Source organism: Botrytis sinoallii (genome assembly GCF_014898435.1).
Source record: "Botrytis sinoallii strain Bc 23 chromosome Unknown BSIN_006, whole genome shotgun sequence".
Classification (NCBI taxonomy): Eukaryota; Fungi; Ascomycota; class Leotiomycetes; order Helotiales; family Sclerotiniaceae; genus Botrytis; species Botrytis sinoallii.
The window spans coordinates 468,001-489,920 of NW_024066033.1; the positions used below are offsets into that span (position 1 = coordinate 468,001).

Genomic DNA, 21,920 nt, shown 5'->3' on the forward strand with positions numbered 1-21,920 from the left:
TGCTGTTGGTGAAGGGGACGTGGTTGACTCTGGTGACGAGCTTGCTGAGAAGAAGCGGAAGCTTGAATTGATGCAGCTCGAGATTGAATTCGCTACAAAGAAGCGTGCTCTTGAAGGAAAATATGTCGTTTGATCTTGTTGATCCTGGTGCTCACGTCTTGTAGGTTTAGGAGGGATATAAAGTGATTGAACTTTTGTCGTGATAAGTTCTTAGTTAATCCATCTGCTGTCATTTCTGCTGTGGGCAAATATGTGAGATGGAGAAACTCCCTTTTGAATATTCTGACGTAGCCACATGTTCTGTATATCGACGTGTCTCAGCTTAGTAGTGATCCTTTCGTTCTCACCTACTACTAATCTGATCGTTTGCTGGTTGTCGCAGAAGATCGTGACTGGTTGCTTGACTACAAGATTGATCTCTTTGAGAAATCGAAGGGTAGCTAGTGTCTCTTTTGATGTGCGCTCGACACCAAGTAATTCGGCTTCGGTGGTAGAAGTAGTGATGGTATCTTGTCTTGAAGCTTTCCATACTACTGGTCCACCGAACAATGAGATCACGAAACCTTGAGATGATCTTCGTGATTCCTTGTCGTCGGCGAATGAGGCGTCTGAAAATGACAAAAGCTGTGGGATCTGTTCTCGACAGTATCCAATTGAGTAGTATCTCGTGTTCCAGAGATACCGAATACAGTGATCAACTGCTTTCATGTGATCCGGAGATGGGTTAGTTAGAAGTGACTGAGTTGCGATGCTGCGAATGCGACATCTGCTCTAACTGTGATTGCGGTATATAGCACTGATCCTACCTTTTCTTGATAGATTCGTATGAATGTGATAGTAGCAGTTCCATCATATTTCACGAATTCCATGATTGGTAACGGTGTGCATGCGTTGCCATTATTGAGATTAAACTTCTGTGCAATCTTCTCAATGTAGGTATCATGTGCTAACCAAAGTTTTCCCATTTTCCGATCGCGAATGATCCGGATACCCAAAAACCACTCTGTATCGCCTAGATCTCTCAATTCATAGGCCGCCTTGATACCAGAGATGATACCATCAGCTGTTGATACATGCTTGCGATGATACACGATCTGTATATCGTCCACAAAGAATAGTACCAAAACAGTCTGATCTGGGTTTGTGAAAAGACAGGGTTCCTCCTTGCATTGGTTAGACCTAGATTCTTTAGTGTCTTGCTAAAGTCCTTGAACCATAATGCAGGGGAATCTCGGAGACCATATAGTGCGCGATCAAGAACTACGCACTTATTTGGTTCCTTGAATCCATCCGGTAAGTAGCAAACTACAGGTACACCTGATGGATCCCTATGAGCATTGACAAATGCATTAACGACATCAAATTGCTTTGTTTCCAGATCGTATTTTGCTATCAGCGCCATTACGATCCTAAATGATCTTCCGGCGAGTGTCGCGGCGTAGGTTGATTCGATCGTGTCTTTAGCTTGAAGATCACCACGAACAACCAGCCTAGCTCGACATCGCGTTAAGAATCCCTGTTCATTGCATTTGTATGTGAATACCCATTGCAATGGTATAGGGGCAATTGGTGCGTCTTGTGCATTGATTTCATGCCATGTTTTGCGATCCTTCAGATTGTTGATCTCAATCTCACACTCGCGTTTAAACCATTTCCCAAGAAGTGATCCTTGAGTTGGTGGTAACGCTGAGGTGGTTTGGGCAATCCTGATAGATGCAAGTTGGGTAGCTCCTCTAAGGCTCCATTTTCAGGTGCTTTAGGAGGGCTAGGTTTTGTTCGTACGGCGGAGGCGATCACGCTGTGTACGGTAACAAATGAGTGTTCTTTCCCCTGTATATCCATATTTGGGTGGCTAGGCCAAAATGTTGAATGGAAATCTTCGATACGGGAATCACCTTCGAGCGACAAGTTCGCAATAAGAGTGCCTATAAGCGTGTGGTCGCTTGTTGACGGATTGTTTTGCAGTCTCTTTTGTTGTCGAGTTTGATGGTGGTGATCCGTAGATGTGTTGATATCAGGAGTTGTATCATCAAAATCAAAGGATTGATACTCAGATGGATTGAGAGTTGGGCGAGGAATTCGATCCTCATGATCCTTTGTCTTTTGGGTTCTCGATCAGGAAGAAATGAAAGTTGATCTTCCTTGAATTGATCGATTGTGCGTGTCGGAGGAGGTAATCTTTCCGGTGATGTTACTTCCTCTACGACGTAGGCGTCCATAGTATCAGTAGGATGAGTGTCTGGATCGCTCTCGTACTCCCCGCGTATGACTTGGGTAGCACTACCAGTGTGCTCATAATCCATACTTTCTGGTTGATTACTACGGTTGCTCGGGTGATGTCGGAGTAGAACTTGTAGACTCCTGTGCCTGATCAGTGGTGGTTCGTTCTTGAATTCGGTCTTCTGCCTCTAGGGCCTCTTCAGAGTGCAGAACCTTGTGCGTACTACTACTTTCGGTATTCATGTGTGAGCTCCCACCCCCCAGAGACACCCCCGAGTCCTGCTCGTCTTGAGGTGTATCTGAAGTGCGCATGGTGGTGTCAACAGAACCAGTAGTAGTGTGTGTCGAAGTCATCACATCGTCACCTTGATCAACAATAGTACCATCGATATCGATTGTTTGCTGAATATCGAGAGCTAGTGCAAATTGCTGTAGCTCTTGATCCGTGTGTATATCGATGGTTTTATCTGTTTGATCCATTTTGTATGTTCTTTCCTCAAAGAAAGTAACGTTTCGAGTGACGATGACCCGCTTGAGCTTGGGTATCCAGATACGGTAGATTGGAGAACCTGGTACGTATCCGACGAGATATCCAATATTTGCTCTAGGGTTAGTTTTGTAAATTCTCTTGTTTATACCTAGTTCTCTTTCCTTATCCAGAGGGTATGCCCTACACCCGTATCGATATATTCTACTCCAGTTTGGGCGGAGATCGACAGTTAAGTGATCCGCGACCGCTGGGGCAGATGATCGTAGGTATTCATGAAACCAAGTATCCAGCACCTCATTTGGGGATTTGAACGATCGAGCTTTAAGAGGACTAATGTTATATAGGTAGGTAGCAGCTTGCACTGCTTCAACCCATAAAAGATCAGGTATGCCTGCGGAGATCCGCATCTTGATCTGTTTGGTGATTATCTCTTGTCCTGCTCGTTCCGATCCTCCATTTGATTCGTGCGTATTTGGTGGAGATAACTCAAGTTCAATACCTTCGGTTTTGATCCAATTTTCGAATACGGTGTTTCCCATAATACCAATGACTGAAGTGTCGTTATCCTGCTTGATACAGACTACTGATAGACTGTACTTTCTGAGCACCCAAGCGAGGAAGTTCTGGATTGTGTCAAATACTTCGAAATGAGTCTTTTGGTATAATGGAAAGCTAAAGATCTTTCCACTAAACATGTCCTTGATTACCAGGAGCCAGGATGCTCCGGTATATGCGCGTGGAAAGTCGAATAAATCCCATTGAATTTTGTAGAAAGGACGTGGTGATCGGGATTCACTAGGAGCTCGTGATATTATTTGCTTAGCATGTGTGCGTGAGCAATCAATACACTCAATCCTAGTGAGTCCTTTTATCCTCACGTTCCTTGCTGAGAAGACGAGATGTTCGAGAGCTTCTTTACCCAAATGTCCTGATCGTTCATGCCAGAGTTCTGCGGAATCCTCTCGAGGTTTAGGTGGGTCCCTCGATCGGCGAAATGGTCGTTTGACGTTGGTATTGATCGTGGGACACATCAGAAGGTTTGGATTCACAGGTATCGTGCTTAGGTTGATCAAGCAGGAGGAAAGTGGTTTGTATTCTAGGAACAAGAGGTTATCTTTACGAGTACAATGAGCGACAATATGACTGTTCTCAAGATTGCCCTTCCGTAATGTAGAGTCCATCCCTAAAAACCATATTCCTGCACCTAAGAGCTTTGTTTCCGAGACGATATTGACGTGAAATCCAGGAATATATGCGACATTTGAGAGAACCAGATCACCTTTTGAACCTTGAGGTCTTTGGAGGATATTCTTGATCGTGCGAGTGCCTCGTCCGACGACCTGAATTTTTGTTGTTCCTGCCTCAACGTAATCTGATGCTGGTGAAGGTGTATATTCATGTCCGTCAAGAAGATCGATATTGTTAACGAGGTGCATGGCGCCACCGCTGTCAAGTATAGTACTATCAGAGAGTTGATGGAGTGGATCAGAGGTAGTAGTATAAATCCCGTGACTCGTAGAACCTTGGATGAGACAGGCTACTGTTCTCGATCCAGGGTCTATTGAATCATATGATTGAGAGGTACTACCTCTTGAGTTGATCCATCCCTTCTGCTCCCAGGCTTTGCGTATATTCGACCATCGATCTTCCTTGATCCTTCCTCGTATGTTATTGCATTCCTTCTCTGTCAATGAGATTGAATTCCGGGAGTCGCATTTTCCGGTGAGTGCGAACTCAACTAACCAGCATGTCTTGGGATAGTGACTACCACCCGCCTTTCCATTCTTCCAATCAGATTCCGACTTACAAGGGCATTCATATCGACCAGTTGCCTTTTTGGGGCCTCCTCTCCGAGCATTGCCTTGCTTTCCTTGCGGATTACCAGGTTATGCTTAGGTTCAGAGTTGATTGTCGAGAATATACCCTTGCCCTTGGGTGCTAGAGAGTCCTGATAGACTAAGCCACCAAAGATATCTCCGAATTGCTTCAAAGAGTAATTGGGAATTCCAAGTTGATTGTTGGTCTCGATCTGAATGAGCATGGTGCTTGCCCAAGTGGGGAGCATACGTGCTCCCACAGCCTGTAGGAAGTTGATGATTGCTAAGTCATCCTCTACTTCGACATGATATGATTTTGCGGTAGTATAAAGCTTTAGTCCATTCGTTATGCCACTTGATCGGATCAGTTCGACCTACGGTTGCTTGCTGAAGAACGTTTCGATATTCTTGAGCAATAGCAGATTTTGCTGTTGTGATGGTAGGTGCGAGCTTATCTGTAGCTTCTGAATGATCGTTTTGAGTGGTAAAGCTTTTCCATCACTGTTGTCAAGAGTAAGTTCCATAAGGTGGGATGAGTCCACTGTTTCCGTAATCCATTCGTAGACATCCTGATACGATTTATGCATGATATTGTACTTGTCCCTCTGGTAGCGGTACTCTCCTTGAAGTGCGGAGTGTTCTGCTGAGATATCTTGAAAGGTACTTGCTTTAGGCCTCACAGGCTTAAGCATTGGCTCTTTAGAGGATTGTGATGGAGTCATCTTAGTGTCCTCCTTCTGAGTCCTTCTGTTGAGATTGTTCATAGCATCGAGATCAGCGAGGTACTTTGCATTATTGTTCAAATCGTATTTTCTCATGAGATCGACGATCGTAATGAGCTCAGGTGGGTCCTTGGTGAGCCAGTCTTCTTCGTCGGTGGGGATCAACTGGTGAAGAGTTTTTCCATCTTCCGAGGATTCTCCGGAACTGATCGGAGTGATCGGAATGGTCTTGGAATCAGATGGTTTGACGTCCTTCCAGATACCTTTCGATATACAAAGGTGTTGTAGATTCAGGAACCATCTTGACCAGTGTCCACGGGTAACGAGTCTGGTGACTTCTGAGGAATTGGATTTAGACATGACGAGTTTGTAAAGATGAATAGGAGAGAGTATATATGAATCAGAGTGATCAAAAGACGTATATGAATAATGAGGGCGCAGTATGAGTGCCAACCGGGCTCATAACTATCACGGAGGTAATAGCTATGTCTAATGGTCACTTTGATCAGGAGATAGGTATATAGAGTGATAATAAACTAGATTGACTTGAGGTGTGATCATAAGGATCATACCTGCTTTATATACCCTGATCAGGCGATGGAGTCGCCTAATTAGGTATATAGGGTACACAAATGAACTGAGTGAAATAGTTTTAGTAATCATGGGAATGAGTACTCCGGAGGAGTACTAGGATTAATACCGTAGGGTTACACTATACGGTGAATTCCGTGACAGATCAATAACAGGAAAACAGTGGATATTCAGAGCGTGTTGATTTGTAGTAAGAGGATAATCGGAGTATTATATGATTCCTAAGTTAGTATTATATTTTGTATTGTTGTATTGCTTTTCTTTATAGTTAAATTTAATATAACTAGGCTTTTTGTAATAAAGATAGAGGTCAAGATCTAGATATTGTTTTTTATTGTAATATAATAAAAGTCGTTGGCCTTAATAAGCAATATCCAATTGTATAGAATCTCCAAAAGGATTAAGTGTAAGTATTACAACAATAATAGTAGGCTTCTTTTTATTGGGTTTTTTCTGATTACTAAAGTTGGTATCTTGATTTTTGTATTGATTATCAAGATGAATCTTCTTCTCTAAATTATTATAAATACCTTACCATTAGACTACTTATATATTGATATCAGCAATAGAAGATTTATTAGAACAATTAATTAAAGTATCGATTAATTCTTATAAAACTTGAGTTTAAGATCAGCGATTTGTTATTCAACAGTCTTCTTACATTTAATAGCAAACTGTTTGAATTCGATAATAAAATTATCAAATAAGGTTTTCTTTATTTTATATTTATTATAATCTATAAAAACTTTATATAAAAGATTAGAGTCTAATATTATTTGTTTAATTTACATCAAATACTTATTATAATATGCCATCCAAAGGGTCAAAGGTCGAAATTATATGTATTATCTGTAATTATATCAAAGTGTATCTGATTATTCGTATAAGCAAGGCCAGAAAATAGGCTAACAAGAAATATGATTTTCTAAAACTCTAATTCATTTTCGTAATCCGCAGTCAAACAGTAATTGACTGTATTACGAAAAGTTGTATACTGATCTTAGCACTTTACAATATCTTATTTATCATTACTGAACTTTTCGGGAGTGGTGAGATACTTGTAACAAAGTGAAGCTTGCGAATTATTGCGAACAGCAATCTTCAATGTCTCAATTGTATCTTTCAATTCAACAATCTTTGATTGAGCATCGATAGCTTGGGCCTGTAATGAGTCTGCGATCGATTCGATCGATTCAAACACAGCTTGAGCGGCAGCGAAGTATACAGTGTTTGGATCATTGAATAGGTCTGTAAAGAGAGAGATATCGGCTTTGGCGGAGTTGAGAATATGGTTCAAAAAAGGAACTACAAAGGTAAGCCAAATACAGGCGCTTCTGGTGCAGGTACTTGTTCACCCATCTTCGGCACTTTTTGAGGCTCAAAACATCGGCGGCAGGGTATACAATGGATCAACGGTGGGTGCGATCGGCGCGATCGGGACAAGACGTCGGTGGGGCTTTGGAAATAAAATAAGAAATAAAGCTGTGATAGCTTATTTGAAGATGGTACAAACTGTCAAAGTACAGATAAAGACTTATATTGTACCATAAGAGTAGAAGAGCTATAGAAAAGTGAAGCCCTACTTATAGGAAGTAGGGCGCGCTTGTATGCTGTGCCTGAGGCACGAAGGCAACTACAGATCATGTAGTTGGCGCCGTGACAACTATATTATACTATATTATACTATATTATACTATATTATACTATATTATACTATATTATACTATATTATACTATATTATACTATATATTCTATATATTAAGATATAGATTAATATAGATTAGTTATTATATTTATATTTCTTTTTTTCTTTTCTCTCTTTTCTTTTCTTTTCTTTATTTTTCTTTATTTTTCTCTCTTTACTATCTATTATTAATATAAAAACGAAATAAATCTTATCATCTAGAAAAAGAAATAGAAATGTTAGAAAAGGTGCTTATACCGTATATCACGCTATGCTGTATCGGGATTAGCCCGCATATGACTCTGTCAAGTCCATACATATATATTATATCTCTATATAGAACTTAATAATATTAAGGCTTTTTCATCAATTATATATAATCTTCTAATAGGTTATAAGCTCGGGTTTGTGTAGCGTTAGGATTAGTTTTCTAAAGTCATTTGATTAATATTACAATAGATAATAATAACTTCATCAAATTTGGAGGCTATTGTTTTTATAAATATAATCAAATCCAAAAGATATTTAGATGATATTTGGTCTAATATGATTAAGCGATTGGGGGAGCGTAGTTTTGCTCAGCGAATGAATCTGGTTTTGGTGTTGTTATAAGATTCCGGCATTTTGTATAGTGTTGTAAAGCGCGTAGCGCTATTATGATGAAGATTGTACAAAATACTCAAATGTGTGATACCATAGTAATCTAATCTATAGGGTTGAAGAGGGCGACAAAGCTCTAATAGATGACTGCCATCTATTCTTATCTTTTTTCAACAATTCGAGAATTCTAGTTACAATATAATTCCTTTGATTTCCTATCTTTTGATTCTTTTCTTTGTTTCGATTCTTGTAAACTTTATATTGATAGCAATGATATAGTATAAGTAATCGATAGTGCTTTACAAATCGATTAAACTTTATATAGTTGAGGGTTATCTGTAAAAACCTTAAAATTGAAAATGCTTTGAATATAGTTTATAGGGGAGCTACGAAAACTTATCTAATTTAATAAAGATTTTCTTTGTCTTAGAAATTTTCTTATTATCCTTTTTATTTCTTCAACAGTTTTCCGATCATTCATACCTATAATCTGATGAGTATAATGATTATTGGATTATTGTTTTATTTAATACCAGTTTTTATAATATTTAATTTGTTTCGCTTACTAGTTCCGTTATTTTATGACATCTCAGCTTTCAATCTTATTTCCTTTCGATTTTGATATTTTTTCACTTATTTATAGTTCATATAATATATTCTGTTCTAATAGATTAGTATATATTACTAAGCACAGATCGATTATCTTTCTTTTCGATTACTGTTTTCATATGATTTTGATTTCGATCTTCTATATCGACAATAGCTACGCTGGCAATCGAGGGGGAGGGAGAGTATATAAAGAACTGGAGGGTTTGTAGGGACCCGAAGGCATTAAGTGTAAGGAGCTGGAGGTCCTAAAGGGAATTGAAGGCGATCCGAAATTATATATAAAGGAGGAGCGGATGATTATGGTAATGGGAGAATGTGTATTACTATATTTAGATAGGAGATGATGGAATTATCTTTTATACTTTTTATAGTAAAGATTAGCAAGACTAAAATAATTAAGGGTATTATTATTGTCACGGGATCACTTCTGGGAGTATTCAGAAGCTTTACCGCTGAGCTAAACGCCCAAAAGACTAGGAGGTAGAACTGGAAGTTCTACCTTACTCTCACATATATAGCAGGACAGGACAGGACAGGACAGAAAGGGCTTAGTGTCACCCCGTGACAATTATTAGTCTTATATCTCCTTTGGATATATTCAAGAGGGAGAGAAAGAATTGTAGGATATATTTTATAAGGGAGTGCTCTGGTGTTTTATTATATAGGAGAGGTATATAATATCTCCTATATCTTTGTAGAGGAGAGCAAGGATTAAGGGATTCTATATAATTAGGGTGATTATATAGAAGACTGTATCCCAGCTTCTCTATTAAGAGAAAAGAGTTGTAAAGGTATAGGCTTTATAGATCAATAGGTATTAATATCACTAGTATAATCTTTATACTTTTAGAGAAGCGTTTACATTAGATATTGGGTAATCCTAAAGGAAAGGTTTTTCTTTAAAAATTGATTAAAAATATTGGTTTCTGGAAGAATGTGTGAAATCTGATTTATTGATTTTATAGTGGTTTTGATAATTACAATCTCAAAACACTTTCTAACATCCATTAAAATCAACTTACTAACTCCATGTCACGAGAGAATTAGCCTATATAAACCCAATTAGCTTAATGCTATCGGTGATATCACTTTTAGCGTGATAGTTATGAGCCCGGTATGCGTTTATAGCGCAGTGGCACAATTCTTCACTTTACCGTACTCTCTTGTAGTGGTTTTCTGTGGGCCCACTTATAAGAGGGTATTTCAACAGAACCACATTAGTCATCTGATCTTGGCCTATTAGAGCTAATGTGAGGACTCTGCTCTGTTGCCCCACTATTTTCCGCTCAGCCTATTAGATGTATCCAGGGAGAACCTAATACTAGTTGTATCCAATCAGAAGAGAACCTAGATTTGGCATCATATGGAAATAGAAGGAGATCTGCGTATGACTCAATGAGGCTAGTACAGAGATTACTGCCTATACCCAGCTAGTCAGCAATCTCGGGGGTGTGTCACGAGAGAATTAGCCTATATAAACCCAATTAGCTTAATGCTATCGGTGATATCACTTTTAGCGTGATACTCCAAAATATTTGTTAGCGATTCTCAAGATTTATTAAATAAGAATAATCAAATACTATATATATATCTATACAATATAAATCATACTGTTTAGCTTAATTAAAATCAATTATAGCCCTGACTTATAATATAATGCCCCATAGTTTTCGATAGACTATATAGCTTCAGATATACGATATCAGTATGAGGGAGTATTAGAAAAGGTACTTATACCATATATCACGCTATACTGTATCTGGATTAGCCTATATGTGACTCTATCGAGTCCACACATATATATCGTATCTCTATGTAGAACTTAATAATATTAAGGCTTTTCCACCAACTCATATATGATCTTCTAACAAGAAAACTATATGAACAAGAGTATTTACTTTAAAGGAATGACTTCAATATAATGATTACTATATTAAAGGTATTAAGCGAATGCGAAAGAGACTAGCTCTTTAAATAGTGTCTATATAAGGCCTACTATTTTCCCACTTAGCTAGCTCTTTAGATAGAATACAATTAGACATTTAGAACCTACGAATACGTGAGTGCTACGTCTTTCATATCCTTCTCGAATTAATAAAAACTATAAAGTAGAAAACTATAAAGTAGATAATTTCTAATTATTATTTATATATATAATAAATAGATATCTAGCTAGATAGATAGATAGATAGAACTAAATCTAGATAGATATTCATTTTTATTTAATTTAATATTTCTAATTTCTAATTTCTAACTTGTTTGAGTTGATTTAATATCTATCTATTTATCTCCTCGTTTATTGATTTATCGATTTTTTTGATTTAATATACTTATTTTTTATATATTTATATAAGTATTACATATATATTCTATATATGAAGAAGGTATATGTATCTGAAAGGAATAGATAAATAAAATAATAATCCCTCCCCTTCCTCTCCTCCTCTCCTCCTCCTCTCTTCAAACAGAATACTCACACCCCATCCCATTCCATCCATCTCTCTACCAGTACTTCGTCCAAATCTATACTCCGTAGATACAGTAGATAGATGAATGAATGATTTAACAAGTATATACATACGCTACTAAACTTCCATCTAAGGACGAGTAAACTAAATTCTAAGCTCTACGATATTTATTTATATATATTTCTGTTTCTGTAAGAAATCTACAAGGTATCTCGAGACCATTCACTCACATATATTCCTGCAAAGATCAGATAAATCCTGCTAAATAAACTACTTGTACCCACCCACCCTGAGCTACTAATCTATCCATCCATCCCTTCCCCTACAATTTCCCGTCCCCCTCCAAAAAAAAAAAAAAAAACCCCCCCGGGAAAGAAAAATGAAAGTCAGGGTGAGCCCCAACTCGCAGAATGCGGCTTCTGTGGATCGAACACAGTGCCTCCAGATTAATCGTAGAAACCGAAGTGCACTTCAGTCTGGCGCTCTCCCAAGTGAGCTAAAGCCGCTTGGGTGTGTTGTTTGTTGATTGGTAAATGGGGAGAATTTAAGATTATATTTCTGTGGGTGTGGAAGGGGTGGGAATGGAATTGAGTGGTGGGTGGTGGGTTGTGATTGGTGGGATTTGGAGTGGAAAGTGGGGGTTGGGGAACTGGAAGGGGGGTGCTTGGATTGGATGGGAAGGGATTGGATGTCAGTATTCACTATCTATCGATTGATCGATGACTATAAATAAATAAGTGTCATGCAGATAATCTAGCTAATATACATTTGCATAGTATATCGTATCATCACTCAAATTTCAAAAGTATATCCACCAGGTGATCACATAAGTTGCCTAATATCAGACTACTCACATAACCAAAAAAAAATCTAAAACCAGCCCCCGCGATTACATGGCTAGATAAAGTCTTCGGAATTTCGTTACATATATCGTCTCATCTGTTGCGAGTTTCTTTTGATACCTACCTAGGTATTGATTATAGAGCAAATTTTCGCTCGGAATCAGGACGGTTGAGTTTTGAATATCTGGTTCGTTTTTGTCTCGCGATGTATATCATGGGAGCGTGACAGGAAGGGGGGGGAGTTAATAGTCCATGAAAAGAGTATGGGAATGTTAGGAAGCTGTCAAACTCTATCTAGGGAAATTGTTTCATTTAGATCGTTAAAGTACGCTTTGATTCGCAATGCTCATAGTGTATGTATGCTGTCATAGATATAGGATAGAGTAGGCAAACATTCATCTGGATCTTAATTTCCATGCGAGCACTTGTCGTGAGAGTTCTTCTGGATGTAATTAGAGAGAGGACTCGAGACTTTTCATCGTTAGATATTATTTGTGCATTTGTGTATGCTTTGGGTAATATGAGGCATTTTAATCTTGGGTTGCAACGGGTTCAACAGAGCAGACAGTGACTGGGAATTGAATGAAAGCTTCAAAAGTTTCTCCGAAGAAATTGAAAGAATTCGCACTTGCGAATCCGAAGATATATGGAGAATTCACGAATGTGCCATCAGAGTTGCTCAAATTGACTCATTCTATCTCAAAGTGCGCATTAAAGTTAAATGCCATATTTGCACTACTCACAGATTTGGTGCATCAATTCAACTCAAGGAAGCCTCCCTAGAAACAAGAAGACAACACGGTTTACAGCTATTTATTTTGGTAAATACGATCTTTCATACACAGGAGATAATCATAGAATGAGGTTCATTTTGAATTATAATTGTCTTTGTCTGATTTGAGTAGGTAGGCTTGATGACCTGGGAACTATAGGGGAACGAACGACTTTATGTTGAGTCCGTTTTTCGGTGTTGGAAGTCCATTCTGTCTTTGCATTTTCTCATCTGCGAAAGGATAGTTCTAATGATTTTTTATTTTACTTATTTTTTGTGCTGAGATGCATGCAAATTTTGTTATATCTTGTTTTCTCGTTTTTGAAAGACGTACTCCCACCGATAAATATCAAAAATTTTGATGTCAAAAAGGCGAGGAAGGTATGAACGAAAAGTTTCATTCTAGGGGACCTCCAACAAAATCTCTTTGGATCAGTACCCGTGGAAACTACAGGCCGTCCAGAGACCCCCAATCAAAAGCCTACCAATTCCTTCCATTCGGCATAACTAGTCATCATTTATTGTGACCAGCGCAGTCGCCTATGCAAATTCAACTTATATTTCAATGAATCGACGGGAGGAGCCCATAATTGCATCAAATCTGTGGTTTCGAGTCGTTCATCCTCTGATAAATGGTGCCAAAGATAATCTTTCCTTCCACCAGACCGAGGAAATTTGAAGAAAAGCCCACCTGCTAATTTCAACGAGTTACGAATCTTCCTTTGCCTCTTGGTTAAGGTGCCAAATTCAAACTCTTTTTTGAGACGTTTTGTATTTTTGACCGTTGTCATAACACTCATCGCAGCGCGGATTACCGAGAAAATATCATCGTCCATCCAGTTCATCTTTTTTGCCAGTGCAGAAGGATGCTGTAGTCTATATAGATCGGCTGTGTTGAAGTATTTGTACCCGGCTAATCCACTCCAATCTTTTAACAAATGGTGGAGTTGGAGTTCAATATTCATTTGGTGAGACGAAACAGATTGCTCAGAGTCTGTGTGTAGATTTCAAATTGGGGCTTTCAGTGAAGTCTCGGTGATCTGTTTCGAGAAAAGTGAGTAGAACACGTGATAAGTGAGTCCAAGGAGAACAATTGAGCTTGGTGGTAGATTATCTGCAATGAGGTTGATGATGTCCAAGGGGAGATCTATCAGATGAAGGCTGGCTTCTGAAAGGATGTTAGTCATTTCTTACATCGTAACCATGGTTTTAAATGCTCACCTCGAGAGACATGTCGAGATAGTTCCCTCTTTCTGTTCTCGCCAGTCTTCCCTATTTTGTCCTCGTCGTTGGCACTTTTCTTTTCCATATTTTCCTTCATATTAACATCCATTCGAAAAGCTTTGTAAATTGAGTAAAAGAGAGATACTTAAAATAACCGTTGTTAATCGATTAAAGTCTAAACTCTTACGGTTTCAATCGAAAACGGGACTTTGTTATATGGGAGAAGTATAGTTGAGTTTACTCTGACTCAGACTTGTGCTGATTAGAAAGCAATATTTGAGGATATAAGGGGCAGTGTAGGCAATAGTATTTCCCGTATTTCGTATACGGGTTAGTTTAGTGGTGCGTATCGAATTTTTTCGAAATGCGTACGTATGTGGTATAGAATTCAATACCACTGAAAGTATTCAATATCATTTAGTTATTCAATACTATTAGCAATATATACTGAAATACTGGAATCCAATATAAATAATACATTCCTATCCAAATTAGGCTAGAAATAAGGGATTCCCATTTAATTTGAAATAAGGAATGGAGTTATATTACCTAATTAGGATAGGAATGTTTATTTTATATTGGATTCCAGTATTTCAGTATATTGCTAGTATTCTTTAGGCATATGAATATGTACGAGAGTGGTATAACCTCCTTTCTATACGTACTAGCTGCAATATCAATATGCTAATACGCGCCACAGTTTCACTGTTGTATACTATTGCCTACACTGATAAGGGGTTACAAAACCGTACGCGATCATAAGCGAGAGGTATAGTAAGGAACACATTTGCTCAATGTGTATACGGTGGTATCTGGGAAGATGATACGGCATGTTTAATGATAATTAACAATCTATCTCGATATAGGTGGAATTGGATAATGATTCTTACAAATCAAGATGTTTGATCTCTAATTATAGGTTTTGATGTATTGGATATATATTTTATTATGGCGTTTGATATTTCGGACTATAGTCCAAAAACATAAGGGTTTGAATATCCTGAAACAGTTGGAAATTTGAAAATAGTTTAATGTTTCGATTAAATTCAACATCTCAGATAATCTGAATATTCTAATTCGTTTAGGAATTTTGATGATCTTCATTGTTAAACTACAATCCGGGCTATTGAACACTCTATACTTTATACACTGTAAAACTTATCAGGACTGAATCTCAAAGATGTGATATTGAAGAAAATCTGATGTGGAATAGCTACCGAACTCTTTCAAATTGTGAAATAGTATCGAAATCACTCAGATATCACATCGCCACGTATTGATATTCGGTTTATGATCTCGAAGATCGTCTTACTAGGTCATGACACATATCTATAGAGCAAACAAGACCACTACGTCGAAAGATAAACCGTGACTGTGGGAAAGTTATTTGATTCTCCAATCGATATATCCCCCATCTCGATACTACATCATACTAGTGACCACTCGCTATTTTACCTAGATTTCTTGTATAAATTGCATTCTTATCTCAAGATCTTCTGGCCTGAGTTGATATCACATTCGGTGTTGAGCCAGGAAATCGATATCAAAATAATAGTGAATTCTGCACAATAATCATGTTTGCTAAATGGAAACATTCTGACAATTCGGGGATACGGCTTGTATATAGTCGCGTTACGGTGCGCTTTGCGCCAACTCCCCACATTCTGTCCCATACACTTTATCATACGGCTAAAATGTTGAAGATACGCCATGATATTGAGGTAACTATATAAGCATCAAAAGTATCGCTCCTAGAATCGACTTTCTTCTTCTTCTTTTTTTCTATAAAATTATAGAAGTCGAACATCCTGCGACTGAAAATCAGTGCTGATATTCAAAGTCTCAACACCAAACCGTCACCCCCAAGAATTACTTCACCATCCCGTCATTCAGACTCACTTTACTATCAATTTTTCCCCCTAAACCAGTCACACATCACCATCAAATATGATTAAACTCAACAAGAAAGTTACAAAGGCATTGCCAATCAATCGGGCAACTCATGATGGAGAATATGCGGCTCTACATTGTATGACTCTCAGTGAAAAGTTGGATTTCAAGAGAACGCTGAATCAGGAGAAGATAACATTAAGTACGAAGCTCAACGTGCAAAGTGGATCCAAGCCCAAAACTCGTAAGTACCAAAGCATTTAGATTTATCACGTAGCATACTAACTTATATTTTTTAGAGTTTGGAAATACCATCAGCAACTCCCACATCACAAGATTGCCACAGGAGGTACTCCTTCGAATCGCGAGCAACTTAGACTTCCATAGAAGCCAGAACATAGTACCATTAGCGCTGACTTGTCGAAGCTTTTACCTTCTCTTCAGCGACGATATCAAGCGTGTAAATCTCAAGCAGTTGATATGCCCTTGTACGAACAACGATCTCCCACAACATGATATGGATCATGGTCACATGCCCAAGTGCCGACCACGCCCACTTTGGTCTTGCATAGAGGATTGGACCGGTCTTGAAGGATATCTATATGCTTCTGACAGACATGATCACTGCTGCCCACGACAATCAAAACTCAAAGACTGTTATTATTGGTCTCCTCGGGATCGCCTTCATCTGCCCTGGCCGATTGAAACTAGAGGGCAAACTACAATTCGAATCGAGAATCAAGAAGAGGCTGCCAGATCTCTTTGCCATGCTTTCTCAGTTGGACTTTTCATCAAGGTTTCCGCGCTGTGCGATACGAAAACAGATTTCTTCATCGGCCGAGCAAAGACATGTCACTACGCGGTCCCAAGTCTCAAAAGAATACAAGGCGATTTAGATCGACAAGCGAGGCACTGCTGGGGGAAAGAGATGATGTTGGATTATTCTGAGTGGAGGGGGATGATTGGGTTTTAATCAGGGGTGATTTCAACTTGCATCGTTCTACGGAAACAAATTGTTGGAAATAGATTATTGAATCTGGGGACTTTATAGGAATTGGGGCAATACAATGGTTCAACATCATGATCGCTAAATAGAAAATCTTTACACAAATGATTCAGGGCAAATACAGACAAATTTTATCCAATCTTGCAAATAATTGAAAACCCAAAAATTGTAGTGATGTAACTTTCAATCTTGCCCTAAAATCCACGTGATCAATTCTCCAGTCAAACTGTAACCTGTTTCATCATGGAAGTGGCTTTAAGTGACATACTTGGGGGTAGGCTATTCTAGCTCAGGGTATCTAAAAATTTGAACTATAACTCACTGATAAAAGTATTTGAATACCACCTATCTAAGAGAAATGAACTTTGAAGACAGTTCAATAATTCAATCAAATTCAATATCTCAAATGATTTGAGTATCCTAATTAAATTAAGGGTTTAATAATCTTCATCCTTGGATTGTAGAATATTGAATATTCTGTGAATCTAGTCTTTCCAAACAACTTTCTTCAATGTAATCGTCGGGTAATAAGCTTAGCTCTCGACGATTGATCCTCAACAAAAATCACTATTTGAAATTCTAATGTTTGACGAGAATTTGGTTTATTGGCATGACTAAATAGTTTGATGTTGGAAAAGCTTGTAAAGATAAGCAAGAGTCGTTATGCATCGAAGTGTATTTAAATTTTATGTGGAAAGCTTTAGGCAAACTATTAATTAAAGTTTTGCACCTTAGAATGCCGGCCTGAAACAAACTTTTGTCCATTTTAGGGGAAATTCTGTAAGTTTTCTTTTCTACCATTTCCGTGATTTTTCGAACTCCGTAAATTGCGTATGATCTCCCATTCATTGGGCAACTTTGACGCGTACACTCTCCATCAATCTCCATCAATATCCAGCCATGGTATAGAAGTTGAACTTGAAAATTGGCTTCTGACAGACTAGTCCAAGCTATTCGGTTGTCAAGTGGGGTTGATAATCAATGACTCTTACGTCGCTGAATGTTAGTGAAGTACGGCTGTCTAGAAGTTTTACGGCTAGGCTAGCAGTATGATTCATACAGTTGTAATGTCTAATCACGAAAAGAGACTAGCTGTATTACAGTACCCATCTTCTTATAAAGTGCATGCGAACACACCTCCACAGAAGGAGATTCAACCTACTCTTCGAAATATCCACATCCGCACCACTGAATAATTTTTCAAACTCACAATTTGAATCAACGAAAGATTCGAATTCATCGTCACTATCAAGTTTAAATTCTTGAAAAGTTTCATAATGCCATCAGGAAAGAAAGATCACGACTTGATTCCAATGGCGCTTCCCAAACCCGCTGAATCTCTACAAGAATATCATGTCGAGCTCAGTTCCCAAATCTCTGGTAATTTTCTTCTCAATTATGTTGCTCTAATTCCTGTTCAGCTATGCTAACTCATCTCTAGCTATCGAAAACTCTACGCAGCAGGTTACAAACCACGAAAAGAAGTCTATAATTGTTGTTCTACCCACCGAGATCATTGAAAACGTCATGGGGCATCTTGGCCCCACATTTGGCGTAGTGTTTGGCCTTACTTGTCATGATGTATATGATGAGTACAAGCGTCAGTACACACATTCAGATGCCCTACTTCTGGAAACCCTTCTATGGGATAAAGACTCAAAGGAAGACGTTCAGCACCCACTATTTCGACCATCCGCGCGACTTCATGAACTACTTGGTAAATGGATGGGAAGAGGCGATACCACAAAATACTTCTACTTTCGAGATCTAGCTCTTGGATCATCCGACCCCTTGATGTACTGCGTCACACCAGGATGCGACGTTGGCAAGTTTCTGCCCCGTGACATTTATGGCGAGGAAGCTGATCCTTCTGGTCACGCTTTAAGACCGTTGCTTCTGGCATGGTGCACCTACGTTGAAATTCAGAGAGGATGGCTACAGTTCCGTGGAGATGATGAGTCTCCGCACTATCCTTCTCCATTTAACATGGGTGGAAAAGCATGGTTTAGTGAGATTCGTAGAATTGTGAATGTATACAAGAACAGAGAACCAGAACATATATTCTTATACATCATCAGAATAGCTATCGGTGTAGCTAATAAGAAGTATAGCAAACAGTCTTTAGTCATTAAAGCGAGAAGAAAGCAATTACAGGAACAATAGAAAAGACTGCGAGGGTAGTGGGCTTTGTATCATCCAGATCAATGGTATGCCTGAAACTACTACATCAATGCAAAGTATTGTAAATGGTAGTCAAAGGGTCTCAGGGAGTAATTCATAATTAATAATAATTTTGTTACATTATAGTGATTTTGATTAGCTATATTTCATAGTTATATTATATCATCAAGAAATATATAAGTGAAAGTGGGGATAATACCGATCAGGGGGGCGTGCTACGTGTGTCCTCTCGCCCCCAAGCCGGCCCCTTCGAGTTTCAGGCCCTGTGTGCATTGCACACGTCATGTATTAGTTAGGGTCACGAGTGATAGAATCGGGGAGATCTCATGACTAGACAGCAAACCTGATCATTAATTCGGCCTAGTATTGTGTCGAAAACCCAAGTAGTCTTATATTGGAAATTAAATTCTTCACTCTGCTTCATTATATACTAAACTACTCTTCAACATTGGGTGACTTTTGTGAATAGTAATCTTCTTCAATGTTATCACTCTAATAATAATGTTTTGAAATTAGTAGGTCTTACTTTAGATCACGCGCTGTACTTCGCTTCGCGTAGGTTTTGGTTTATAGCTATCTAAGAATTCATTCTGCAAATCCAAACGAAACATTCAGTGAATGTGAAAATTGATGTATATCGGTAAGTCGAGAGCCAATAATCTTCTATGGTATTTGCTTCTCGGTTAACTTTTGTTTGGTTTTACACCCTCAGATGACATCGGGTTTGTCTGTAAGAGTCATTCTAGGCCTTCTTAAAGAATCAAAAGAAAACTTGTTTTATGTGAGGGTCTTGATATATGATAATTTTCATTCTTATTGCTCAATATTCATGAACAAAAATCTTGTTCGAGTTCGTTGTAGGTATCATCGAGTTTTTCTTGATTTATAAAATTCTTGATGTCAAGATGTGATGAGTTTCAGTTCTAGCTTTATGCTGAGATGCAAAATGAGAGTGAGCACTCATGGGATAAAAATCGTGGGGGCATATATCTTAAAGATGGAAATGAGCCCTGATAATATAATCATGGAAAACTTTTCATGAGTGATATATCCGTAATGTGAACTGAAACCTAAAGCTAGAGGATATCTCGGCTAAAAAAGTCTATCAAATTTTCAGCCCTTATGACGCTTTAGGCGTATTGAGAGCTTGTTCCTGGATTAGGACTGGGGATCGATCGTTAATTCGAGTTGCAACGTGAATTCATACGCATTAATTCGAAATTTTGTATTGATCAAGCAATTGAAGACGACATGCGTCTTTCAAAGATCCACACCAATTCTAAGGTTGTAATCTTCAAAAAGACTTCAGGGAATGCTGTTCCCCTTTTTTCTTTAGAAACTAAATCCTCGAAATTGCCTCTTTGAGAAACCCTCCCCCAGGTGTAATTATAATAGGCGATCTACAGTAGGATGTTATTTCAATGTGTACTAAATCACTGAAAACTCGATTTATTTTACTATTTGTTCTAAAAAGCCATCACAGAAACCTTATTTCTAAAGATCGACAGGCTATGATTCTTTGAAGTGAGGATTTAAGTAATATAAATAGAATCAGGGAGTAGAGCACAAGGTCAGGAGAAAAAGATGACAACAATTAGCTGTATTGTCATTCCTTCATTCCTTGATTCTTTTTCTCCTTCTCAATGAAATTAAACACATCAGTACCACCACCAAAATAAATCCAATTCATATCAACCTGCAAGCTATGTATGTAGCATTATTGGCATACAGTCTCCTGGTAGTTGATCATATGCGATGGATCGTTCAACAAAAACCGGATAGGATTCTGCCCGTCAACACATCCGTCAACTGCTTTCAGTTTTTACATCAATGACCGTTCAATTTTTCGAAAGATGGAACCAATGCGATTAATATTATGTTCTGGGTGAGCAGAATTGAACTCACCATTTTGGGACGTCTTTGCTATACAAACGGATATTTCTCGAGCAGATCTTTACTTGTGGATGAGCTAAGTAGACTCTCAGGGCTGGGAGCTTATCCTGCATTTCAAGGTACGTTTCATGAGCAGTAATTACTAGGGCTCTCACAGTGTTACTGCAATCACCCCATGAAGGTATAGAATGATATGGTATCAAATGGATGAGCTGAGGATACGGTGGTAAGTTTCCAAGCATGCTTTTTCACGATTGACTCGTGAATCATGGATACAATTCTGCCGTACACAAACATCCATCTGCTTATATAGGGTACCTCCCGACTCTATAATTTTCCCCTTCATCTTCCATCTCGGCACAAGAATCGGAATTCATCAAACCCACCCCAAGTAAAATCTCCGCACCAGCATCATCTCAATTTTCGACGCTAGCACATTGACTCAAAGATAACAAGTCTATAATATCATAGCTTCGTCATCTGGTTGATTTATATCATGGGCTCCCAATATCGAACGAAAAGCTTTCCAGCTCAAAGTTTGGAAAGGACAAGAATGTACTCAATCTTTTGTCTAGATCTCGAGCTACGAAACAATCGGGTAAGTGGATTGGCGTAAGATTATTCATGATCACTAGCTAATAACATACCAATAGATTCGTACGAAATGGAAATGAAGCGAGAAATTCATCGATTACTAGATTCAATGTACGATGCAACTCCTAGCCAGTATATCAAACGTGAGTTCTTTATGAAGGAGTTCCTAGCAATCGGTTCATACAAAGAGATTCAAGATCTAATTCTTGCGGATTTGTCCCTGATACGATATAGCCAATGGAGAGATATGTCGAATTTTTAATTCCAGACGGCGAGGAAACCAAAGCCTCTTAAATCAAGGATTTGGTGCTTTTGA

The 21,920-nt window shown here is 38.4% G+C and overlaps 4 protein-coding genes across 4 annotated transcripts; 3 read left to right on the forward strand and 1 right to left on the reverse strand.

Moving 5' to 3' along the window:
• Window positions 1–13,334: 13,334 nt before the first annotated feature.
• EAF02_004014 (uncharacterized protein) lies at window positions 13,335–13,781 on the reverse strand (the record flags this gene model as incomplete). Its single annotated transcript, XM_038900062.1, has 1 exon — window positions 13,335–13,781. The coding sequence occupies one exon, from the start codon at window positions 13,779–13,781 to the stop codon at window positions 13,335–13,337; it is 447 nt and encodes a 148-aa protein (XP_038759769.1).
• A 2,206-nt stretch (window positions 13,782–15,987) lies between these two features.
• On the forward strand, window positions 15,988–16,903 carry EAF02_004015 (uncharacterized protein; the record flags this gene model as incomplete). Its single annotated transcript, XM_038900063.1, has 2 exons — window positions 15,988–16,174; window positions 16,230–16,903. 2 exons carry the CDS (start codon window positions 15,988–15,990, stop codon window positions 16,901–16,903), a joined length of 861 nt encoding a protein of 286 aa, XP_038759770.1.
• Window positions 16,904–18,213: 1,310 nt separating this feature from the next.
• On the forward strand, window positions 18,214–19,099 carry EAF02_004016 (uncharacterized protein; the record flags this gene model as incomplete). Its single annotated transcript, XM_038900064.1, has 2 exons — window positions 18,214–18,316; window positions 18,378–19,099. 2 exons carry the CDS (start codon window positions 18,214–18,216, stop codon window positions 19,097–19,099), a joined length of 825 nt encoding a protein of 274 aa, XP_038759771.1.
• Window positions 19,100–20,993: 1,894 nt separating this feature from the next.
• Window positions 20,994–21,866, forward strand: EAF02_004017 (uncharacterized protein; the record flags this gene model as incomplete). The annotated part of the gene is made up of 4 exons (XM_038900065.1): window positions 20,994–21,129; window positions 21,223–21,236; window positions 21,482–21,608; window positions 21,664–21,866. The coding sequence occupies 4 exons, from the start codon at window positions 20,994–20,996 to the stop codon at window positions 21,864–21,866; spliced, it is 480 nt and encodes a 159-aa protein (XP_038759772.1).
• Window positions 21,867–21,920: the final 54 nt, after the last annotated feature.